The sequence below is a fragment of the Cygnus olor genome, chromosome 11, assembly GCF_009769625.2.
Source record: "Cygnus olor isolate bCygOlo1 chromosome 11, bCygOlo1.pri.v2, whole genome shotgun sequence".
Taxonomy (NCBI): Eukaryota; Metazoa; Chordata; class Aves; order Anseriformes; family Anatidae; genus Cygnus; species Cygnus olor.
In genome coordinates this window covers 20,555,469-20,581,275 of record NC_049179.1, presented here as the reverse complement: position 1 = coordinate 20,581,275, position 25,807 = coordinate 20,555,469, and the positions used below count along the sequence as shown (strand labels likewise).

Below are 25,807 nucleotides of genomic sequence, written 5' to 3'. Positions count from 1 at the left end.
CGAAATTTGGTATTTGAGGAAACTCGCGCCGCTTGCAGCAGTGAGGAAGCTCGAACCGTTTGGGGCAAACATTCAAAAAATCATTTAGGACTTTTTTAACTGGAATACCAGTAAGTGTAGAAATGGAGTAACTTAATCACAGGTGGGGTTTTTTTAAACTTATTTTCTGTAGTTAGAAATCCAAGTCTGCTCTGCACTCCCATCTAAAGCCTCTGAGCTGCACAGCGCACTGCTCCAAGTTGTTCTGCCCTGGGCAACCCCTACAGGTGGCCCTGCTTGGACCACCTGGAGAGGACCAGACGGAGCCAGAGGTGCCTCCAACCTCAGCCATTCTGGGGTACTCTGAAAATGCTTAAAAATGCACATCGCTGGTTATTAATCCAATAGTTTTTGTCATTAACATATACATTAATTACTTTAAAGTACCCTCGTGACATTTACAGTTAGCAATTTTACGATCTGTAGCCATGTTACTTTCCATTACAAAAGGAAACAAACAAATGTTTCTCACATGCATGGACACTGAAGCTTTCTTCCCCAAAAAGCACAGGGTAAATCAGCTTTTTAACAGAACTGCTTCAGACAAACAGAAACACAAAGAATGCACGTGCAAAACAAAAACCCCAAACATTGACTGAAAAAAAAACAGATTACTTAAAAGGTGCTTGGTTGGAGTTTCATCCGCTTCCATTTTCTTACCCTAGCACTCAGAGTCCACAAAGTGGAAAAAAAAAAATCTCCTATTGTATCTGAACTCCTCAAGCACTAAGCAATGACAGAGCGTGAATTATGATCTCTTAATTCGGGGCTGGTTTGGCAGGCACGGTGCTGACAGCCAAGCGTTCTTACCGCATCTAGGAATAAATGCATGCCATAATTCCTGTATTGGAATGTCTTGTTGAAATTACAGCATTATTTTTAAGTATTTATAATGTAAAAGCGATGAAATGCATTCCAAGTACCTAATTATCCCGTACCACCAGCACTGCCTGGAATGCTTATCCATCAATCAGGTTTTAGGCTAAAGCTAAATAGATACAGCATACCTCCGGAAAGAATACCTGGACCGGAATGTGTGACTATCAAAAGCAATCTATTTTTTCCTCACAGTGTCTCAGATGCAACAGTTAAAACACATGCGACAACAGCGCAACATGCTTCAGAAGTCTGCAGACAACCAGCACCGCTCACTATCGGGCCTCCCTCAGCCCTGCAGCAGTTCAGACTACTGGTGTAATTGTTAGCGTGAATTACCTGCTCATTTTGCCTTACGAGGGGTCCCTTCTGCAAACGACAATCTTTTCAGCCACCCACCACCTTCCCATTTCTCTCTCTCCAATCTCTTCCTCCTACTAGCTATTCTCAGAGATTTTTTTGCAGGGCTTCAAGACAGCAGAAGGCTCCAACGTCCAAGCAGCCCCTCCGGGAATCGACAGGACTGTTGTATTTAAGCAGCATTTACGGGTATTAAAAGTTAGCCAGGCTCTTAAGTGCTACACGGAGTCGACACCAGAAAAATCACCCATTGTTATATAACGCTCTGTAAGCATCAGATGATTCTCAGCAGCTACACGAGTGATTTATACCTTAATCCAAAAAAACATTTAAAGAGTCGCTACAACAGCGAAAGAACCATAAGTCATCCTGAACTCGGATGTCCAGGCCCTAAGGAACCACAGCAAATATCTAGCTTGGCATTCTTTCCCAGCACAGATGAGAAGATTTTTGTGGGCCTGATGGACTCGAGGTTTGTTTTTTTTATAATTAAGCTCCATGTTTTTTAAAAACTACCCAAAGCAGACAGATGCGAGGTGTTTTTTTGTTTTAAGTTCCTTTTTTCTAAGGCTCAGTTGTTTCCTCTCAAACTCACCCCTTAAATATAACAGAACTTTGAACCACATTTAGTGGCTCAGCTAAAGCAACTAATGAGCGTTACGTAAGATGCCTCTCCATGTAGAGCAAGCTGTTCCAAAAGTTACCAAAAATAGCAATTCTCTAAACACCGACGTGATGCAATATTTAACCAGTTACTGTATGAGCGGATTAATTCATCCATTACCAGTTTAAAAAGCCTTCAGATATTATTTGCATCCTTACCTAGGCTGGTAGGCTTTATCAGCTCATCCAACAAATCGTAAAAAGGTAACTTCTGGAGTTTTATGTCGGGATGGACAGGGTGGAGCGCAGATGTGAGGTGGGGGAGTTCCAGTTCGTGTTTAGGTCCCAGGAGCGAAACGGGAAGCAATGGTGACGTGGCGGGGTGGCCATCGTAACTGAGCTGTGGAATGGTAGACGGAGACAAAGCTGCTGGCATGGAGCTCGAGTGTACGCTGGGGATGGATAAGTCTGCAGGCGTCATGATTTTCTGAGGGAACCTTCGCCTATAGAGTTCTTTGATTTTCATTTGTACAGCGGGACTGCAGCCAGCCTTTAACAAATGCAGTGCTTTTGTGAGAAGTTCGTGTTTTCGTCCGTGCTTGTTCCTCCCCGCGTAGCCCAGAAGTACTTGCAGTTCAGAAACTCTAAGGCTCATAACCATTTGCTTAAAAGAAACAAAACAAAAAATTAGTATTCGAGTTACATCATCTTCAACACTAACATCAGACTGCGGCTTACGCCTGTTAAGCGTAACGTTTTTCAAGGCACACCACCACTGCTCTTCCCCCACTAATTATCTGACATGCAGTGAAACCAGGACTTGCTCACAGAGAGGTGCATCTACTTCCAAAGTCTTTAACGAGCAATTTTAAAGGGATTTCCATTTGCCATAAGCAATTCAGGACAGCAATGCTGGTGAAAAACTGAGACAGGGACAACTTGCCAGTACAAAAAAATGAAACTTGTAAGCAGAACTATTTTCTAATCAGTTTTCTGCTAACATCTGTAACATAACAATTTTATTCATCCAGTTGAAAGTCAAGAAAAAAAATCACAGATTGACAAGATCCAAGTTTCCAGCACTTGCACTTAGAAGCAGCGCCAGGCCTTAACTCCAGGACCCTACTTCGCTTTCAAGTCCCTCTCTCACTTTTTGCCATGCAGCTTAACTATTCCACACAGGTTCAAAGGAAAGGAGAGAAATGATTGATGCTAAAGAAAAAAAGAAATTATAACTTGAGTCATGTGTAACCCCATATGACCATTACTGAGTTACAGGGAACTTCTTCAGTTTCGAGTCGCTAACTCCTCTTCTCCCATCAGAGCCGCATGTTCTGTTTTGGATAGGGGAGCTTGGCTCTGCCCTCTGGTAATTAGCATCTTCATTTGCAGTCTTTTACTGTCTCCCAGTATGGGCTAATGAATCAAACCGGAAGGACTTGTAAACTGCTTCACTTCTTGAGGAACTGAGAAAAGCACTATGCAAAGCAGCGAAACCAGCAATCGCCTGCGCGCACTAAGTACTTCCCCGCCGGTCAAGCGGGAGCCAGAAAGTCAGCTTACCAGCCTGGTTTCTATTTTAAAGCCAGTTTCAGCGCCTGGTAGTGGCTTACTCACCATAACAAGGCCCACGACACGGGCTGAAATGGTATTCCTGTGGAATTTTGGACTCGCAAAAAATCCCATGGGAGTAAAACGCCTACAACCCGTTGCCGCAAGTGGCTATCTGGACCTTCCGCGTGAAGCCATTAAATACCCTGAATACTTTGTCATCGATTCCAAAAGATCAAATTCTAAACAGTACTCGCAGTATGCTGTGTGTGCTACAGCAGTTAATTCGGCATATCGGGGTCCTGCAATACACCCGCTGCTGAATAACCAACCTCAGCCCGTGCGTTTGCAAACAGCCTTCAGAGTACAAATGGTCTCATCCTCTCCAGTTCTTCACTGTGTTAAATACTCAGACGCGTATTGCTCGAGGTCTTCTCCCATCAATTCTTACAGCTGAAGTGCCCCTATTAAGGAGCACGCAATCCCCGCTTTAGCGGGAATGGCCTGAAACGCCTATCAGCTCCTGAAACCTCCAGCTCTTCACTAAAAGGGTGTCCAAAGGAGCTCTTTCCCTATACTGAAATAGGTCACGTTATTTAATGGCCCTAGATTAGATGATTCATGTACTTACTGAGGTGTGCACCCAGAGAGATTTACCTAACTTTGCCACAACCCTTGTGCTCTGACGAACCGCACCGACAGAACCGCACCGAACAACCCTGCTGCGAGTCCGGGAGAAGCCTCGCTGCAGACCGGCACGAAGACTTCAGCTCTAACAGGAGCCTGCTGACATCCCCTGCCCACAGGAGGCTGCTGACATCCCTTCCCCAAGCCCCGAAAACCTACTTCGCACTTCCAACTACGGGCCTGTCACGGAGCTACGAACAGGAACAGACGAGGCACTCCGTAAGAACCGCAACGCCTTACTCTTTCAAGACACCTCTGTTACGGGCTGAAGTGTTGACAGCCGAAAGGAAAGTGAAACAAACAGCTCTGAAACACAGAGAACACTACGATGCTTAACAAATATTTCTTCAGCAGAACAAGGAGTTGCAGTGAAGGGCTCCGCCTGTGACCGTCACCATCAAACACCCCTTCCTCGGCAGCCGGCTCCCAGAGCTGCACCGTGGGCTTGTTTTGCTATAAACTTACAGGCCCCGTTTGCAAAAGTGCTGAGGAATAAGAAATAATTGAGCTAAATGAGAAACTCCTGCTACGCTCTGGAAGTTCTCCATTTTGGAAGTTACAGGCAATAAGAAGTACACCGACAGCAGGGCCCATCGCGCAGCCAGGCTCTCGAACCAAAGCAAACAAAATTCCTCCGATTTTCCCCACCCTGAAACAGTCCTTACAGAGAAGGACACGAAAAGTTTTGCTTGCAACGTTAGGGGCACTAACAGATGGGTCAATTAGAAACAGCCCATCACAAACAGCAACAGAGGTTTGTGGTTTCGCTCCGGTTTTCCGTTTCCTTGCCAACCTCCCTGCCAGGGCAGCAGCCCCCCGCAGGCAGCGCCAGTCCATACACTTCTTTCTGCCGCACCTCGCGGCGATTCAAGCCCTTTGCTGGCTGAACTACGTCGGCAAAGCCGCGAGGCGTTTTGCTTCGGGAAGCCCTGTCGGTCCTCCCGCCGGCTGGGGCAGCCACGGCTCACTTGGGGCAGTGCAGCTGCAGCAAGCTGCAAAAGCCACCCCGGAGACCCGGCCTCCCGCTGCTGGGATAACCACGACGGTTTGCAGCAGGGAACCGGCCCTGCCGCCGGCTGTTTATCAACGCAATCAAGATGCTTGTTTTCTCTTTCCTAATGCTAAAGGAAGCAACAGGCAAAAAAAAAAATATATCAATGTCGGTTCAAGTTAAACACAGGTATCGGAGACTGAAAGGTAGTTTGCAAACTGCAGTTACAGGTAACGAGGTGTCATGTCCTCGAGTACTTCCACGTTCCGCCAGACATCGCACCGGTGCAGGAGAAATTGATGCCATTTGGCCAAGAAAAGGTTAAGCCGCTTGCGTAACTCCAGCGAGAAGCAGCACTGCGACTGCGAGGCAGCTCCGCAGCCAAACCCCGGTATCAAACAAACGGGGTGTGCTGATGGTATCGTGCATTTCGATACCCGGCATCCAAAATTTGAGGAGAGGGTGAGCAAAATAGGAAAAATTTTCGAGGAGTAGAAGAGTCGAAACCAGCTGCTCAGACCCTCGACTTAGCGCCGTCTAGCAGAGCACTTTTTTGACTCACTGTAAAGACCTTCAGAGAGTTTAGAAGGTAACCCTGATCTGTAAACACCCAGCTGACATTTCCTGCTCGACGGCACAACACAGCCACGCGCTCCCCCACAGACGTTGCGTTAGTCACTGGGCTGCCTGGCTGGTTGCATACACCCCCCCCCACAACCCACAGCCCCTCGCCCAGGGCTCCCGACCGCCGTCCATCCCTCCCGAAGCCAGCAGAGCCCTTCGCTGTCCCGAGACAGGCCGCCACATTTTATGTATCACGGAGGAGGGCCACAGAAGCATCCAGAGGCCGCTTTATTCCCCCCACCCCGGTCCCGAATCGGGGCCGCGGCTCTCCCTGCCAGGTGGCAGCAGCCCAACCATTCGATCCAGTTCCTGCTGCACGAGCGGGTACGGCCCCGTTCCTGCGCGCTGAGGAAACCGAGCTCAACCACCTCATCCGGAACCGAGGATGCATCCTTCTCCACGCCTGCTTCAGGTAACCGGCCAGGGCTGAAAGAAAACAGCTTAAGGATGCAAAAGCAACCCACGGGCGTCATCCTTCGTCAGCCACCCACTTCTCCCCCGGGGCTGGCGATAGGGAAGGGCGTTCTGCCTCCAGCTCCTTCACGAGTTGCTACTCCTTTAACGGCTATACCAAAATATCAGCTGTGAAAACTGTTTAAGTCCCCCAAACAAAAAATCTAGACACACCTGGGGTAAAAAGGAACAAGTCGGTGTTTCTTCCCCGAGACATCCACAACAGCGCTATGACACAAAGAGCACCGGGCACTGAACCACTTGGTTTTGTAAGTGCTATTTAGGCAGAAAGACCGCTTTCCTAGGAACCTTAACTTCTGGAGAACAAACGTGTAGAAAAGCACCGGAGCCACTGACATTACGTCTCACTTACTGCGAATTTGCCGTGATTTCTCTCCAAACAGAGGAGAGCAGAGCAATCTTTGCAGAAGGGCTTTCCCCACGAGCCAGCCCACCCATCGAGGCACGATGCCAGGCCGGCAGCCCCCTGGCTAGCGCAGCCCAGCCCTTCCCAGCACCACAGATGGCAAGCCTTCGCCTCTTCCCCCCCTCCTGTTTTTTGGGGGAAGGATTTACCTGGGAGCTCAGATACCTTTAAAGCTGCCTGGCTTTTAGGTCTCGGGTAGCCAACACTGACAACTGGTCACAAACCCCAGCACACGAGATACCCCCTTCAGAGCAGCAGACCCAACCAGCGGCGTTCAGAGCCCCATCCGTCAGCCGAAAGCTTTCTGGAAAGGGTTATTTCTCGACCGCCAGAAATCAGCCCCAGGACCTATCTGGAGGACTTCAGTTATTTCCGGATGCTTGTGATAACTAGAAGCTGCGAACAAGCTCCAAAACACATTCAAAGTATCTGCCAGGACAACCAGAACCATTTGGCTGGGTACCACACCGCACCGTGTGCCTAGAGCTATGCAACAGGTCCTCCACGGCTCCCTAACCACTAACACGAATGCTGAAGGAGGGAGAAAAAGAGAACACACCTCGCACTAGCCAGAAGATAGAAAAAAGAAGAAAGAATCGGCATTGTTCTTTTTTTCCCCCTAACAAAAGCGACTAGGAAGCATTAGATTACTATGGAAATGGTCTTGAATTAATCTCAGCGTGTTTCCAACATCCAGCTGTAAAAATACAGGAGAGTTCCTGCACGCCATGAACAGGCTCTTTAACCCGTGACATAAATCTTCTGGGGAAGAAAGCTGCACATGAGCTACATCAGCTCTCGACACAGACTAAACTCCTGGGCTCCTAGACACTTCACATTTGTGAAAATGAAAGATCACGAAGGGAAAAATATTCCCGTCTTTTATGAAGGCACATCCCCTCGTTTCTATCTGCAAGACTTCCACATGGAAACTATCAAGGCTGAACTATAAAAAAAGAGAAATCAGTCTACAGAAAAGCTGCAAGAGGGAGTGAAACCACCAATTCGTGGAAGCTCAAGCGCCTCTGTGACAGGTTGTAACTCCCTGCATTTGTCTACCGCAACCAAAACACTAAAAGGTTGAAGCCACCGTAATTCAGGAGGGAAGGGAGGCAAAAGCACAGAGGAACAGCCATAAATATGCAACGCGCTGCAGCCTTTAAGGAGGCTATTGGTTTTCATAATGAAAAACTCAGCTGTCCGCCGCCGCGGTACGTACCACGGCTTGGCAAGCAGGGCAGCACTAGAAGAATAGGTGCAAACCAACGGCAGGTACGAGTTTTATTTGCCTTTTATTACATGCCCAGGGAGATAGGGTTTCTTTGGTTAAGAAGCACCCAACGTTTACCCAGTATATCTGTGCTCATAAAGGACACTTCACAACTGCATGACCAAACCTACACGTTCACCTAGTTGGCGATACAAACTCATTTTAATCCACTCGGAGCGCATCAATATGACGACCGTACACTGCAAATGCCACTAACAGTCAGTCCAGGCTGGTTCTCTCTCCTTTTGTGGGCCTCCTAAGGTCAGATGCTGTATTCATGACTTTCCCCAGCTCACATATTTCCTCCCATGCTAGCAAAGTGAGCGCAATGCAAAGCTTAAGCTGCTGGGTGTTACTTACCCGAGCGTGCTGACGACGTGCTCCCTCGCTACTGACACGGCTGCATATCTTCTAGTACAAACATTAGGACCCTAGAACCAGCCTCCCTCCGCTTCAAGCGACTTTTAACACCAGGAACCCCTCTCTTGCAGCGAGCAGGTCACCCAAAAACTCCCTGCAGTGCTTCGTTCCCAAAGGGCTTCTAGACAGGAGGTCCTGCATCCGCCACTGTCCCCCTGGATTTGGCTCACGTGCCCACTAACCGAGTGCACCACGACTGCTCAGCGCTCTCAAACTTGACTACCCGCAGATTCAGCCAGCCCGGTGCCAGCAGTGCCGCTCCGTACGTGCTCACCAATAAGTCGGAGCTCTCCTTGCAGCCCCCCGAGGCCTCCGTCTCACCCTGCAGCAGCAGCGTTACCAAGTCCTTGATGTCCATCGCTTACCGGAGACAGGAAACCCCACAGTGCCCAACGGCAGAACTCACTGGGAGAGCAGAAGGGAAGACACTAAGATCTGGCCTCACCGAACTGGCTGCTGGTAACAACAAGCAGGCAAAGCTGAGGATTTTTAATATAATCACCACGTGTTAGAAGTTGTCTTATGGCTGGTCTTTTTATTTATTTATTTATTTATTTTTATTTTTTGTCTCCCTCACCCATTGTACGGTTTTCATTTTTAGGTGGTGGGGTGGTTGGAGGTGGTGGGGTGGTTTTTGTTTTGTTTTGTTTTGAGGTGGTAGAGTATTTGTTACGCTATCATAAACGTGACATACCCTGTAAAAGCCTTGACACACACCCTGGTGCAGGGGGCTGCCCCCAGATCTCCCCTCCATCCCGTTTCCCAATGCTCCTGCAAGAGAACAGCAGAACAGACGGCGTGCCCAAAACGCCACTTCGGTGCCCGAACGCTCAAACCCCGAGCTCTTTTGGCTGTTGTTTTAACATGGTACGTGCCAACCCCGCCGCGTCCCGCACAGCAGCGCCCCGGCACGCTGGATGTGCTGCAGGAAGCCTGCCCAACACTTCCATCACGTTTCAGCCGCGTTTGATTTAAAGCAAGGCACATTTTTACCTTAATCCGTAACAAAAGTTTTATCGTTCTCAAGGGATTTTATCCACTAGGTGAGCTATATTAGTACTTTTGCTATTAAATAAGATTGCTGACAGTAGTAATCTTCATTCCAGGTCTTGGAGACTCAAAGGTTTTTTTCAGCCGCGCTCAGACTTAATTGTCCCTCGTGTATTTATCCCTGCAGATGGGAATTATTTTTACAGAGCTATGCGCTAGCATCATTTTCACGACAAGTAATTGCAGAAATCCTAGTTTAGACAATCTCTGGATACAAAACAACACGCCTCTCAAGACAAACAGCTTACACCTAAGGCTAATTATGAAGACAATTATTTGCAGCTATTTGGGAGAGGGTCATTGCCAGACAAATTTACTTTTGATTAACCGTGTTCTTATCCTTAACTAAGCCTTTCAACCGGCTGACAGAAGAGCTAATTCCAACGCAATAAACTTCAGCGGAGCCCAAGCCAGCCGCAAACACAGCTGTCCAAAGATCTGCCTGAACACAGAGTGCCCCATTATAACCCAAGCGGTAACGCAAAAAGCCTACACTGGTAGAAAAAAAATAAAATCAAAATATAACTTCCGCAGCATTCAACAACAGTCCAAAAGATTATCTCTTCGCTTAACCAAAAAAAAAAACCACCACCAAAAAAACCCAAACCCACACACAATTAGGGCCAAGAAGTTTCAGCTTCTGGAAGCCATATGGGACATCAACACACATTTATTCCTAAACCCAGTGATTTAAGTTAAAAAATATATACTTTTTTTCTTTTAAATATGCAATTAAAACAAACACTGGGTACATAAACAATCTGACGGATCGGGGATTTACAGATTGGAGTTACTAAGCGAGGGTCTGTTCAGCTATTGTGTGTCAGCAGAACACTAGAGCTCTAACTAAGCTCTGGTTAGTTTCTAAATATCTAAAATATCTGCCTGAAGCACATGTAGCTTTTGGAAGTCGATTCTGAAGGAGAGCTGGAGAAGAATGTACCTGGAATGCAATGAATGCACTCGCACTGAGGCAAGGATAAAGAGGCGGCTTCCTCGAGCAGCTCACAGAACCCCCTCGCAGCAGGCCACGCAACAGCTTCAAGGCTTCCTTTCTTGCATTCGGTTTTGCTATTTGCTTGCAGCAGCTATTTAAGCCTGTGCTGCATCGACAGGCATTATTCCTTCACGCGTGCCAGCTAACTTCGGCATCACTTGATTAAAACAGATTATTGCCATGATTGGTGCAGGTTTTTTTAAAAAAAAGCTATTTCTGTACATTACAAAACTGCACAGAGCTCTATTCTGCACGTGCCGTAAGTTATCAGCAAGCGCTGAAGAGTTAGTTGTCCACTGTAAATAATGCAAGTTTCGCTACTGAGTTAGCTCTGTATGAGATGGCACTTCAGGGTATGAAATTATACAGAGAGATGCCTAGAATAGACTTCTGTGAGCTACCGTTTTATTGTTTGGGGGTTTTCCTCCCTCATTTGCCCCATTTTCCTAGGACATAATGCAAGATACAGGCTGCATCATGACTGACTTTCATACTGACATCTGAAAAAAGTTTTCATTAGCAACCACATTAAATTTGGATAACGATTCGCAAAATACTGAACAGCAGACTGAAGCCAGTACATAATTGATTCTCCTTTCCCTTGAAAGTAACCAATTGTGCCCCCAGAGAAGGAAAATTAAAAAAAACTGGAATAATCCGTTCACGGTTCTCATTAAAATAAAAAATAAAAAAGCCAAAATGGCATGTGATAAAATTAGTATCTTCTATCAGATTTTAAAGCAACCCTCCTCAGAAAGCTCCACCGTGAAAAAGGCGCTCCCAGGCTTTGTAAGTGCATCTCAGAGCAGCGGCCGGGGGCAGCAAGCTGCACCACGCAGGCAGGACCCGTGCACAGAGCTAAGGAGAGCGGCAGCTGGAAGCCCTTGCTCAGGCAGCGCCACGGCAGCACCAGCCTCGGCACCGTGCACCACAAGGCAGCATCACCTTGTTCTCACCAAAGGCACGAAAACGTTCGGTGCTTTCACCTGCAAAGATGTGAGCATACAAGGGACTGCCACAACAGTAAGTCCATCAAGAACGAAAATTGGGAAAAGGAAGCTCTGGAGGAAGCAAAGACGGAAGGAAGGGAGAAGAACACGAAAATAAGAGATCGGATGAAACATCATGTATGGGAAACACTCGGTGATTTATCTTTAAAAGATTTCCCTTTCTAAGGGGAGAAACGGAACCCAAAGGAAATAAATCTCCTGACAACAAATACTTACAAAATACACTGCCCAAGTACCCTATTCCCTTCTAACACTGGTCCACCGAGGATAATAATTTATTACCACTAACAATTAGTCTTAATTGTTATGGCAGAAGTAAGCAGTGGAGCCAAAAGTTCCCACTGTGTCAATAAACTGAAAAACAAATATTCCATCGAGCAATCATACCGGCATCAATATAGTCTTTTTCTTAATTAAAAAAAAGCTAGTCATCCTGCACATGATTTCTTTATTTTAAAAGTCTCCCATTATGGTCTTCAGAGTCGTACCTAGAAGGTATGTAAGGAAGCCAAAGCGCACACTCTCTTTAAGTAGGCATATAGCAGTAAGTCATCAGGATGAATTAAAAGCTTGAAGAATATTGAGAAATTCTCCTTTTCCTGTTCCTCGGAGCCTCAGGTAAGGTGCACCACGCAGTGAAATATCATCTGCCCAGCTCTGCAGAGGCTGCCTAGCGCAGCTGGAAGCCGAGGAAGCCTCGAGTCCGCGTATCGGTGTTCTCAAAGCACAGCTTATCGGTACGTTCTCCTCTGCTTCGATGAGGTATTGATTTCAGACATGTTCTAGCGAAGGAGGAGAGGGCATCAACCGGGGAATGGTCCAGCACTGGAATAGGACTAGTGACACTTACTGGAGGAATGCACGGGGCTACACATCCGAGCAGACCCGAGAGTCACCCAGTAAAGTCACTCTCACCCATCTTACGTCCTGTCTCAGGAAGGCATCTAGAGGGAAGCACCGTATCGGCAGGGTGCTAGCAGGAAAGCTGTGCCTGAACCACGTGTGGCCACCCAGTAACTCCAGACAAGGGAGTTTTCCAAACGCCGAAGCACCGCTGTCAGTCACAGCGCAAGATGAAATACAAATCACAGGTCTGACTAGTTACAGAGCAGTTGAACGTACACTAAAAGCTAATTCAGTCCTAACTGTAGGGACGCATTTAAAAAATGAATTATTTATTGCATGCAACAACGTGACACAGAATTCACATTTGCAGCAGATAGAGGCAGATCAATTTCGAAGTGCCAAAATACATTTATTACTGTAGAGGCGGAATCAGTTCCTGGCTACAAAACCCGTATGTCACTCGTCCAAAGGCAGGTGAAGACGCCGAACTCGGCAGCTCACCTCCTGCCTCCACAGCCTCACTGTGTCAGTACTCAGCCTAGACCCCACCGAGCCGGGTTTGGGGTCCCGGCTGAGTCCAGTTATCGAGACGTGGACGATTTTTGCAGTGGCTGCTCCCGGCGCTCCCACCACACGACTGCCAGGAATCACGGCGATTTCAGCGCGGTGGGCAGCAGCCCACCAGAGCCTGGGAAAGCCGTCTCTCTAAACGAGGCAGGGGACAAAGGCAGAGAAAGCAGGAAGCTCCTTTTTTCATAGCCCCCACGACGACTGGTTTCTTCCCACTATGCAAAAACGCAGAGAGATGATGGAATAATAGGAGAGGAAGCAGACCTTCCTGCCTTTCTTCTGCATTCAGACGAGGATAAAGAAAAGCTTCAAGTGACACCACCAGACAGCCACAGACTGCCAAGAGGCATCCAGACTCCTCACAGAGCTGACCCCAAACCCCCAACCCAACCTCACCCCGCAGAATCCGAGGTGCTGTCCTCCTGCCTTCCACGGTTGTCTACAACAGAAAAAACTTTTACTTGTGTTAACTGCATCGTGTTACCTACACGCCCAGAGCCGAGCACGCAGTGCTTAAGAACCCATTAGTTAGCAATGGTTAATCCCAGGACAAAACATTCAGCAGTGAGTTAGAAAGAAGGCTAAGAATACATTCCCTATGCAATATTTTCCTGGCACACGCAGTGCAGATGGGGCCTATAGGAGCACTCCCTCCAAAACCATGCCGGTGCACGTTACGGGGACGTGCTACGGATCCGTGCTCAGCAGGACGAGGGACACCCCATTTCCCTGCGCCATCAGCTGGGCACACCAACACCTGCCCTGCTGCTTCATCCCTCGAGCACCGCATTTTTCTTAGGATCAAAATAAGACCGAACAAAACTAATCTGTTCGCACAATAACCCCTGCCCTGCCTGGAAATGAGCTGCATGATGGAATGAAGGTTTTTATAAGCCAAGTTCCAGCCACGCCTATGATCTAAAATACATTAAAACCATTGCGAGTAAACTCCAGAAACGATCCGGCATTTAACTTGGCTTTACCCACGAGAACAGCCAGACTTGAACGAGCTGCCTAAGAAAACTTTGATAGCGAGCTGAAACTTCCACGGAAATCCTGAGCAAGTGGAAGCGGAGGGCGCGGGGCGGCCCCGCGGCACCGCCCGCAGACGCAGAGCTCCCTTCGCCCTCCCAGCCCCAGGCAGGGGGCAGGAGGGGGGACGCTGCTCCAGCCACCAAACCACTGCCCCACCTCATTAGCCGCACTCGTCCAAATCCCAATCTGAACAGGAATTTGCATATATACCAGCCTTTTGTAGCTCATTAATGTCACCCGAGTGACTCTCGCGTGTCCATGAACTTGTACTCTGCCTGTCCCTTTTCACAGATACAGGTCAAAGGCAGTAAGGAAAATAAGAGTTAGGATCTCATGGCAAAAGCAGCATCTTCTGGGTTTCAGCCCAGCATTTTAGTACAGTCTTCACCCTTCTGCCTCCTGACGCGCTCACTCGATAGCGCATAGCTTCCACTTCCAGGTAAAGAAATTGTAAGCATCGTATTATTTCACAACCTTGCCCAGCTTCTATATCAGAAGTAAAGAGCAGCCTTGTATCAGGAAAAAAACAATAACAAAGGCCTCAAGGAATGAAGCGGACAGTGCTTCCACTAACATTTAGCTCAAGTCCTTTACTGAGCTATGCGAATGCATGCTGGAAAACATGAAGTACACTTAAAGAAAACTTATCTAATTAACTGAACATGGGAAACAAGTTCCAACACGTCTCTGCTTCCCCTTAAAAGAACTTGGCAACACCTCCGAGTTGTACATATGTTTAAAAACAACAGAATAGCGCAGGTTGAAGGAAACTAGGAAAATCTAGTCTGCACATACAAACCAGGTATTCTTAGAGCATTATTAAAAAAAACAACGTTAACAGTCCAGAGATCCTCAGCTTGCTATTCAAAGTTCTTCTATCACCAATGTGTCCAAGTTGTCCAAACAAGAGAGGAAGAGGTCAGGCGGCGAGTTCTGCAGGGGCTATGCTGGAGCATGGAGCTTAACCCGTTCGTTAACGACCTAGAAAATGAAGCAATCAATGGGTCGACAAAGCTGCTGACATTACCACGTGGTTGTAAGGATGAAGGCACGCTGAAGAACCACTGAAAGACCTCAGACGGAAAGCAATACAATGCACATAAAGGGAGAGCGATGCCCGCGGAGGCAGACGGCCCTCGCTCTCCATGTGAAATGATGGGCTCTGCAGTGACCTTTCCCACTCTAGAGCAAGCTTCCGGACCCAAGATAAACAGACAGACGGAAACATCAGCTCAGCAGCAGTCAAGCACACAAATCATTGCCAGAAATTATTAGAAAAAGAAACAGGACAAGCCATAAATCATTATACGCTATGCAAATCCCTGGGTCACCCAGATCGCAAAGCGCAGGTGGCTTTGGTGGGCTCACCTTAAAAAAATAAATAAATAAAAGTTTAGAAGTGACAAGGTTCACAGAAGGATGACAGAAGTCATCTGGCAAAAGCTAAGACTACTCAACCTTGAGAACAGAGAACATCGGGATGTACATGACAGCAATTTATAAAGCCACCGAGCACAAGGAGAGTGGACAGGGATCGGCTGTTCAGCCTCGTCGTCCCACCAAACAGCGAGCAGCATGAAGCTCAAACGAGAAGACTCGAGACGAGAAGGGTCTTCACGCAGCCAGCAGCAGAACAGAAACGCCTGTCAAAATGCTGGGAACAAAAAAGCAGCTTATAAAGGCTCGGGAGGAACCTGTACGAGCACTGGGGAAAGCTCTGCCACGGCTCGCCCCGCTCACAGCCCCCAGCAGGTTCAGAGCACTGAGCCTGGGAGAGGGGAATTATTTCTCGTGCTCGTCCCCCTTTCGCCCTTCCCTAGACATTCACTTCTGCAAGCTGTAAGGAGACAGCATGGGGCTAGCTGTACACTCGGCCTTATATTCTTAAACTTCTGTTTATAACCCACGCCTATTTTTAGCCATTTCCAAGTGACATTGTCAAGAGCTCTCAAAAATGCTACTTCTCAGCTGAACCAGTCGAGTTTTAGCAACAAAGAGGTAGAAGTGAAAATTAAGAACTGCATGAAAACCTGGGTGTACACCCCTTAGAAAAATATTATCCCAAGTACTTGCAATTCAACCCGACAATAGCTCTGGTACTTGAATAAAAAAAAATTTGAAGTCCTGCCATCAAGTGGCCTCAGCAGATCCACTGCGGAGATACTGCTAAATCAACATGGAAGCTAAGAAAAAGAACAGCTTTGTTTCTGTTCCACTGCTCAAGTTCCTACATTCTTCATTTTGGTGCAATATATTTATAGGTGTACTAACAACTCCATAGATAGCCTGAGCAGAGCTGTCTCTAACAGATTTTTCAATAAGCTGAAAAAAATCTACACAAATACTTGGACTCTTTCAAAGACTCTTATTTTGCACCAGGGAAACGAGATACAACATCTGCACAAAAGTGAGATCATTTTGTCAGGGGAGTCTCAAGAAACTGTTTTCTGATACATTCATTCCTCATACTTTCTCATCCACACAACTTTTTACGGCGCACTTCTGCAGCTCAGATTACGAGCTTTTACCTGAACCAAACATATTATCCCTATTGGATTTAACCTCTGCTTTTGTGTCTTTTTTTTTTTTTAAAAAAGAAGGCTACACCCATGCTAAATTGCCAAGCAAAACCAGGCTCACCACTACTTCCATCCTACGTTGCATTTTGCCTGCTAGCAAGCGCTGTTTTCAGTCAAAGAGCCTGATTAAGTTCAGACCCTACTGTACAAAGGGAGCGGAGGAACACCTTGCAGAAGACTATAAATGAGGTTAAGCAAGAGGTTTCAGCTCTGAACGATTCCCAACTGACCGTCCCACCCTAGGTGAGGGTAAATTTCTTTGTGTGGCAAGAGAGTGGAAGCAAGCTCTCTGCTCACCCAGCAAGCAAGCCAAGAAGCTGTTCTGAAGCTGTTCTGAAGAAGGAAACCACGTCTGCCTTGCTAAACAAACTTCACCGCATCCACGCAGTCTTTGCTCTGCTGCACAGCCTCACGCGCCATCCACATCAAGTGATGGATTTAAGATGCTCCTTTTCCTTCTCCCTTAATTATCATTCTAATTCCTGTATAAATCTCTCATATATCATCTCCTATAGACATAAAGGTCACGCTTAGGCTGACCTTTGGGCTAGTTCTGTACCAGCTTTGCATTTCTTTGTTTCCCTTGTGCTAGATGAGCCCCGTAATACTCACCTCCTGCTGCTGCCTGCCTTACTCACGAGTAAACCGAGGCATCTCCTTAGTCTCCGGATGCGATGCCTGTTTACAGAGGCTCTGGTATCCCTCCAGTACATGCTAAGGGACGGAAGATAACAGCAGGGACGTGGCATCCCTAATCCCAGCAGGAGAGTAAGATTAAGCAACTAGCTGAGAAATTCTTGGATCAATAAAACTGTAACAGCCACAGGAGTATCAGCGAAGGAGTAGGAACAGAAACGACGATAAAGGTCCGTATCACAGCACACGGTGAGCAACGGTATAACGGTACCTGGTTTAATTTGGTCCTGGCTGCTACCGAAAACTTTGGAAGATCTGAGCAAGTCTGGATAAGCCAGCACCTCCCATCCCATGCATCCTCAACTCTGTATATTCTCATTTTCAAAGGTTTAAACATCCTCCACTTTTTGTCTTGCCCCGAAGCCTCTAATTCATTCTGAAATAGCCACAGGTTTGGCAATGACTGTAGTTTGAAATAGCTTTGATAGCACCGAGTTAAGCTACAGAAATGAACACCCTTTTGTAAACTACTTGAAGTCCTTTCTTCTCCTCACCCCCCCCCCCCCCCATCATTTTTACTAGCAAAAGAATCTACTTTTAAGAAGAGCATTTATTTTCATGAAGGTACTATATGCAATTTTTGCATTGTAAAATAAGTTAATTTCATTTCAAAAAGCCCAAATCCACACTCCACGCGCTTACTGGTCTACACAGAGCTGGAGTAACGACAGAGCAACGAGACAATCAGTACCTGAGCTTGACGGAGGACTCCAAAGCTGCTCGAGCACATCCCGGCAGCCACCCAAACAACACAACTTCCCTTTTATCTCCTGTTAAGACCAGGACAAACACTTCTGATTCTTGCAGGCACGTCTGTGTGCTACCCAAAGGTGAAGTTCCCACTTACCGCGGACAGCCCGAGCTGAGGCAGCTGGACTGCAAAGCACACACAGTAAATACCGACAACTCTCTAACATAAAACCACATCCACATTCTTCATGGAACTCATGGCTTTCTTAAGACTTTTATTTCTTTTTATGGAGGCCAATAAAGCAGAGCTTTCCTCTAGAAGGGCACCTGTAGCGTCTTACATCAAAGCAGAAGTTTCTGAAGTGGAAGCACAGCAGCAAACAAACATTTCCGAGACAACTCGATGCCTGCAGGTAGCACGCCCTCCCCGTGGAGCCGAAAGGCCGAACGCCAGGATCACTGTGTAAGAGAAGAGCTGCAAGAGACCCGATCCGTTTCCCAGCCACGAATCCCCCGAACAACAGGCGACCCCAAGGCCCCACAAGTAACCCTTTCAAAGCACTGAGTCAGAGCAAGACAGGTACAAGTGCCCCAAAACCAGCCGCTGCAGGGGACAGAGCCCCGGCGGGGCTCAGGAGCAGGGAAGCGCAGCAGGGGTCGGGGAATCTCAGAACAATTACAGCAGCACTCAGGTCTCGAGTGTTCCGAAGCTCCCTTTTGGTTTTCGCTATAATGGCACTAAAGAGAAAAACGATCAGACGTTGACTTCTGCGAGAAGAGATGACGGAAATAAAACCCGCCATGCCAAGCACGAGCCACAGGCCTGCACTCATCTGCGTGCTCCGCACAAGCGCGGGGCAGAGTCTGAACCATACGGATCATCCGCCGCCCTGTAAATACCCCCGGTATCTGAAGACATCAACATCTACATGCTGCTTCAAGGGACGCTTTTAAACATTGCTCTTCTGTGGCTGATCCATACCCATCCTCACCAGCAGACAAGCTGTCCTCAGCCTCTCCAATACCTAGGGTGGCAGTTTTCCCTTTTTTAATGGCATAAAGCTAAACGAAGCGCCTTTTTACCTGTATAAAGCTAAACGAAGCGCCTTTTTACCTGTATAAAGCTAAACGAAGCGCCTTTTTACCTGTATAAAGCTAAACGAAGCGCCTTTTTACCTGTATAAAGCTAAACGAAGCGCCTTTTTACCTGTATAAAGCTAAACGAAGCGCCTTTTTACCTGTATAAAGCTAAACGAAGCGCCTTTTTACCTGTATAAAGCTAAACGAAGCGCCTTTTTACCTGTATAAAGCTAAACGAAGCGCCTTTTTACCTGCTCATTTCTTACCACCTAAGCTTTTTAACCATGATCACTAAATACCTTTGCAACCCAAACCAACCAGAAGCCCACTACTCTGAACGACTGGCTGTTGTACCTCTCCTCCTCACAAGTGGCAATAAATAAGAACTTTATTTGCACAGCCTAGAAATACTTCCAGGATGGCCCCTAGCGCCTGGGCGGGGTTTGTACGAGAAATGTGCTGACACCGTATTTACGTGTGTACAATAAGCAATCTGTTTTTATCAGCCATAAAGAAGTGTTACGGATTGGGAATCTGACAGCTAAACAGTGATGCACAGCTGCCAATTTTAGTCATCTGATATCTGCAGTTCCAGCACTGAAGACCAAAAACACAGAAAAAAGATACTTAGACCAAAATACAGTTAAAAATACAATTATAGTGGCACGCGCCAAATTATAGGAATGAAAGTAACGTAATCCGTGGACTCACATAACAATGAAAAGTGGATTATATTGCCTTTAATCATAGAAGCACGCAACCCCAGCAACTTATAAAAGGATTAAGCAAAAATAGCTCATAATACAGAAGAGTAAGATTCTAATTGAACGCTGAAATAGGTAGCTTATGCTTATTAGCACTGACAACGTAATCTAGCACAAACGCATTTCCATACCGGAGATCCACTTGGCACTACCACCACCACCACCACCTGAAAGCCAGGCAGCTGGCCTCTCCCCTCACCAAACTGCTCCCCTGCACTTAGGGGAGGGGTATTTCCCAACCGCACGGTTTTAAATGGCTTGTTTTCATCACCATTGTGTGGAAATGCTATTCTGAATTTTCATTCAAACTCTTGGCTCACTTTTTTTTTTTTTTTTTTAAAGTATAAATTGTGTCTAACAAGAAACACACCAGGGATCTCTTCAATCCCCAAAGGCACTTTCTTAAAAGGAGAGAGAACAAAGGAGAAAACCTCCCAGCATGTGCTTTCCAAACCAGCTTCTTAGGACAGTATCAAGAATGACAATCCTAGAACATTAGCTTTTCTTTTTCATTCTTTGATCCATGTATAATTGAATTGATTATTGCAAACTGTGTAATGATTTCCAAAAGACTTGAGTAGAAGGCAAAGATCACAACAATCTAATAACCAATTTAAGGAGACGTAAGAAATATTGAAGGAAAGATTTAATCACTCAAGTATACTCCTTCCAATTAGAAAGAGCTTTAAATAGCTTACCTTGAGGTAAATTAGAGAGTCTGTATGCAATTATACAGGAATAGTAATTAAGATCAGGCAAATTCACATATGTCTCTGCCTATAGTTAGGAAGGTAATCCTGAGAAGAACAGACTTTCCAGTTACCTTGTTTCATCAACAATAATGAAAACATATTGGTTCAATTAATCCAAAACTTCGAGAGTACCAAGGAATTCAGTAACCTCACAAGTCTGGGATCTGCAAAGTACGTTTGATCTTCTCATTTTCTTCTTTTTCCAGCAGGACAAACATTCTCAAACGGGGCAAAATGCTGAAACACTCTTGATCATGGCAAGAATACATTACAGGAAACGTCATTTTGTGATTCAAAATTTTGGCAAGCAAGAACGACTGCTATTTTTCCTCGAGGAAGCAAGACCTTTTATTTTACCTTGCGCATTTGACATACAACACGTGTTGTATGTCATTCTCCTATTTACACACGTCCACTACACCCACACATTACCCCACGGTTCTTTACACAGGAAGACGAGAAAGTTTTAGAGACAAAAATTTGACCAAGTTTCTCTGACAAACTTCGCCTTACCCAGCCAAGTGAGTTACTGTGCAACTCTTACATTTGATTTTAGTTTTAAAGGTCACTAGATCTAAAATCAATGCCACTCGCTAATTGATCAGAAGAGAAATGTGGAAAGATTCTACCTAAGAAAATTAAAATAATGAAAGGAATTCGCCGTTCATTCTTCAAATAGCAGAGCCTTTATCACAAACCCTCTCCTAGTTACATCTCCTTTCAACATTCAAAACCCAAAGAATGTAGAAGTGCGCTTTCTGGGGATGTACTCCTGCCTGCAAATACCTCGGAGCTGGGTGCAGCAGGTAACAGCTCTCCATTAGCCTCGTTTTTCCAAGGATGACCCACCTCACCCAGTGCCCGATAACCCAGCTGGATTAATTCTGGAAAGCCCGGTATGTGACAGCCACATCTCTGGGCAGAAGCATCATGCCCCCCATCTTCTCCTCACACCCCAGGCAGGCACGCATCCACACACCTCTTTTAATTTGTACAGACTAGAGAAAAAATGCATTCAGGCCCCTCCACACTGAAGTCTTCAAAGTACAGAATTATGAGCTAACTTTTTTCCCCCCTTATGTAAACTGCCAAGCCCTCATAGCCACCAAAAAACATCTTTTCACAGAACACAGAGCTACCATCCTACAGTCCCAGCTTGCAAGTACCACTAAATATCCTGAGCAGCGAAGTGAAATTGAAAATAAACTAGTCGGCTTGACATTTACCCTTCAGCTCCCTGAGGTAGCAACAGTACTTTAAAAAAAAAAAATCATAACTTCCCTCCACTGGTTCTCGAGAAGCAGGTTTCAGAAAGAGATCAATAAAGAAGTCAGGGATGACAAGCGGACTCAAACACACTTCTAGGAGAGCTCTAACTGCAGAGGGAGAGCAGGACGGGCCTCTCCTCTCCGCCGTGCTGGCAGACAGCTCTGCAACACGTAGATGGACACAGAGCCCGGCGGCCCTGCGAGGGATGAGAGGCTTCATATTTCAAAGCTCCCGAGATCAATAAGTTGTTGATTTTCGTAGTAAAACCATGCCTTCTAGCACTGTCCATGGACCACCATCTTGCCACCTTACCACATATTAAAAAAAACTTTATCCCCTAGTTCCTGCCTCTTCTCGCTCCACTCAGGTCAGCCTTGCTTATAAAGGCATCGCGCGTACCCAAACCAGCTATTGTGCACCGAAAGCTCTAGAGCCAGCTACCAAACCACACTACTCCACTTGGCATGCCAAGATTAACAAAAGTTTAACGCTGGAATTAAATCTCAACCCTTTATCCCATTATGTGGGACGCATAATTTGAAAGAAAAAAAAAATATCTTGGGGGCAATATACCCTGCAAGACACCCTGAAAAACAAAGAACAGAGGAGGAATTACAAGCGTTTGTCCTGACCTAGCAGACACAGACCCAAAAAAGGTGGAACACGCACAGAATATTTCTACTTCTTTACATCCTGCCAGCTCTATAAGCACCTCAAAATGAAAGCACAAGGACCTCTGGTGCAGAGAGCTGAGAGTTTCTAGAGAAAGACAAAGGGTTCCCTGGTCATACTTTATAGGTTCTGAAGTCCATACTACCTTTGGTACACTTCTGATCTGCGCATCTTCTGTCATATTAACTTTAAGGCTCCCAAAACGAAGCCCTCCTGCCGAATAACGACCCTGCGACAACCGCAGTGAAATTCTCAAACTTTCCAACACATGCGTGCAAGACAGAGCCCACACCCCCGCCTCGCCAACGCAAAGCGACTGGAAAGTTTTGCTATTTTTTTAATTTTCTTTTTTTTTTTTTTTTTCCCTCGCACAGCGCGTGTCCCCCGCCACCCACCCTGCTCTCGCTCCAAGTCCCTGACGAGCCGCATCCTCTCCTCCATCCCCGGCCGGCTCCTACCGAGCCTCCGCCACCCAGCGGGGCGGCCCCCGCCAAGTTTCACGCATTTAGGGCAGAAATAACTTCGCTCCGGGGCGTTTAGGGCAGAAATAACTTTGTTTCGGGGCGTTTGGGGCACAAATAACTCCGCTCTGACACCCCGCCGGGGGCTGCCCACCACCCCACCCCCGGCTCAGGCCGCCTGTCAGCGCCCACCGGCCCCCGCCCTGAGGCTTCCCCCGGCCCGGGGCCGCTCACGGAGCCCCCCTGGAAACTTTACGGGGATCCCGGGAGCGGTGCCGGTGACCCCCCCACACCCCGCCACCCCCTGACCAGCCGCCCCCGGGGGCTCCCGGCCGCCGCCCTCGCCCCGGTTGCCCGGCCCGGCCCGAGCCCAACCACCCCCTCCGCCCTCCACACCCAGCCCGGAGCGACTCAGGCACCGTCCCCCGTCGCCACCACCGCCGCCACCACCGGCGACAGCGGCTCCCCGTGCGCGGGGGGCACTGCCCGGCAGGGAGCGGAGGACAGCTCCCTTCCTTCCCCGCCCCGCTCCGTCCCTCAGCCCCCGCTCAGCCGGCAGGGCCCTTCCACGGCCCCCCCGTCCCCCCGGCGGGGCAACCCGGCCGGCAGCGCCTCGCTTCGCCCCCCCTCCGGGGCACGGAGCGGGGACGAAGCGGCCGCGAGGGGCTCGGCGGGGGGACGGGCGCTGCGCTCTACCTTTAGTTCCGCACTGTCCGCCATCTTGCAAGTCCGGGCGCAGGCGCAGTGAACCCCGCCGGGACACCGCCCCCCACCCCCCCCATCCCCCTCCCATCCCCCTCCCATCCCCTCCCCGCCTTGCCTCACCGCCCCCCCGGCGGCACGCAGCGTTTGAATCGCGGCGCCATTTTGTGCCTCCCCTTCGGGGGGGGGCGGCCATCGCAGCACCCCACCTCGCCGCACACCGTCCGCTCCTTGGTGCCCGCACTCGGTGCCGGGGTCTGTGGAAGGAGGCCGATGAGCCCCCCCCAGCCCCTCGGGCAGAGCCCAGCGTGGAAAGTTTCCCCCACACACACACCCCGGCAGTGCAGCCCCCCCCCCCCCTCCCGGTGCAGTGAGGGGCGCTGAGGGCTCCTCGGGCTCTCCTCAGAGGCGCCGGGCAGAGCCGCCCGCCCCCGGGGTGCTGGGGCTCCCGAAGCGGAGCACCGGAGGGGAGAGGTGGATACGCATTCCTGCAGTTATAAGTTGATTAAAATTGGAATTCGCAACTCCGCTTCCTGCTACTTAATCGGCGGCTTTAAATGCCTGAGGAGTGAAACAACCCGGGGCGAGCCGGGGAGCCCTAAGCCTGGCGGCCGAGCTGCGGGCTGAGGGAGCGGGGTGCCCTGCTGGGGCTGCCCTCCGTCCCCCAGTACCTGGATCCGAAAACAGGGGACACGATCGTTTTATTTTCCTGAGCCACTGCACAGGAGGTTTGGGGAATCGATACAAGCTTCCCTGGGTTTTTCTCTTAAATCACAAAAAGCGACGAGTGCCTACTGTTTGCGTCTTTTTAGGAAGGCCTAAAGAACCAGAGCAGAGCTTTAAGATCTGTAACTGACCATGTCTTATCATTTTGGGGTAGAAGCTGTACAACAGCACACCAGATAATACAGAGGGAAAAATACACACCAGAAATGCTGTCTGACAAGATGACTGCAGCAGTTGTGAAGTAAATCAGCTTCAATGCTAGCATCTGTCATGCACCTTACCTCGATTCGGCTGCCTTCTACTTGTGGCTTACTCTGTAATTACTGATCACCATGACACTTTCTCCACTTGGCCTTCACCTTAGAGTATAGGATGAAAAAGTTTTCTGGAACACGAGGTCAATATTGTGCATCCTTTTAAGTGTGCGATAGAGACCAAATTTGCTAGTTTTCCATAGCTTCTATAAAATTCATCATCATGCATTCAGAAAGCACTCACATTATCTGCATTGCCAGATATAAAAGCATTAATGTCTCCACTCTACAGATTGAAGAAAGCATGCTTGAGGCCACACAGGGAATCAGTGGTGAAGAGATTACCACTCATGATTATTACTGAATTATAATTTATATCTCCCATATGACCCGACTAGTTAGCCACAATTTAAAATTAGGCAGTTTCCACTGAGGGAAAAATGTGATAGCAGTATCAAATATCTTTCTACTAAGTAGCTTTTTGATACTATCCTGTTATTGGTAAGCATATATGCGAAGTCCTGTTTCTCTGAACAAGGGAAAACAACCTCCATCTCTTCACAAACATTTAATTTCTAAGCATTTCATCCAGAAACATTACCTAGCTTGGTCTCAAGACCAGATTGACAGAAAGTCCCGGGTGCATTTTTTGACTACTCTGGTACCCCACTTTCTTCTCTAGGTCATGTGTACATCCCATTTCTGTTGCAGATATGCCAAATATCCACCATTTTCATTGATTTCTTTTACCATTTTTGGTGTCCAGCATTGGCATATCGAATAAAACATTCAGAAAATGAGGAGCAATTAGCAAAGGCTGATAAGTGATGCTCAGATACTCTGGCTTAATACTGCATGTAATGAAGAGTTATCTTGGTGTCTAAAAGGCTGGTTTGGGGAAGGGGGAGGGCGCTAGGCAAGATATCTAAAAAAAATAAAAGTCAGATGACTATCGAGTACACCCACATGTACCATAATTAGCTGATCTATTTCAGTGGTCTGACCCAGCCCAGTTTAGAATATTTCATTTCAGTTGATTGAATATGTTTAATAAACACGATCTTAATATGTTAGTTTGTGTCTAATTTAAAGAATTTGGTAAAAAGGTCTACAATCATATAAAGATGAATCCTCCTTTCATTTATTTTTTTCCTGAAAGAAGCTTGCTGCACAGCAAACAGTTTTTTTCTCTGCTTCTTCACTTCCTACCAAATTCAGTGGGATGTGGACATGTGCTTAAGTGCTTTGCTAAATCATGGCATAACACTATCAAACCTGACACATGGCCATAAACCACCGTGTCCTCTTTCAAAAATCGCTTTAAATAAAACAGGCTGAGAATGTCTTCAGATA

General features: G+C 47.4%; 1 protein-coding gene across 3 annotated transcripts in view; it reads right to left on the bottom strand.

Annotated features, from left to right (window-relative positions):
• The window catches only part of PIAS1 (protein inhibitor of activated STAT 1), a 57,506-nt gene extending 33,961 nt beyond the window's left edge, over positions 1-23,545 (bottom strand). Inside the window, exons 1-2 of one of the 3 annotated variants that reach the window (XM_040569491.1) lie at positions 23,469-23,545; positions 2,098-2,542 (exon numbers count right to left, since the gene is read on the bottom strand). In XM_040569491.1, coding sequence (XP_040425425.1) covers positions 2,098-2,542; positions 23,469-23,492 — 469 coding nt within the window. In that variant the 5' untranslated portion in view covers positions 23,493-23,545. Of the gene's footprint in view, positions 1-2,097; positions 2,543-23,168; positions 23,399-23,468 lie in introns of those variants that run through there. The other 2 variants (XM_040569493.1, XM_040569492.1) reach the window with 2 other exon arrangements.
• Between the last annotated feature and the right edge of the window lie 2,262 nt (positions 23,546-25,807).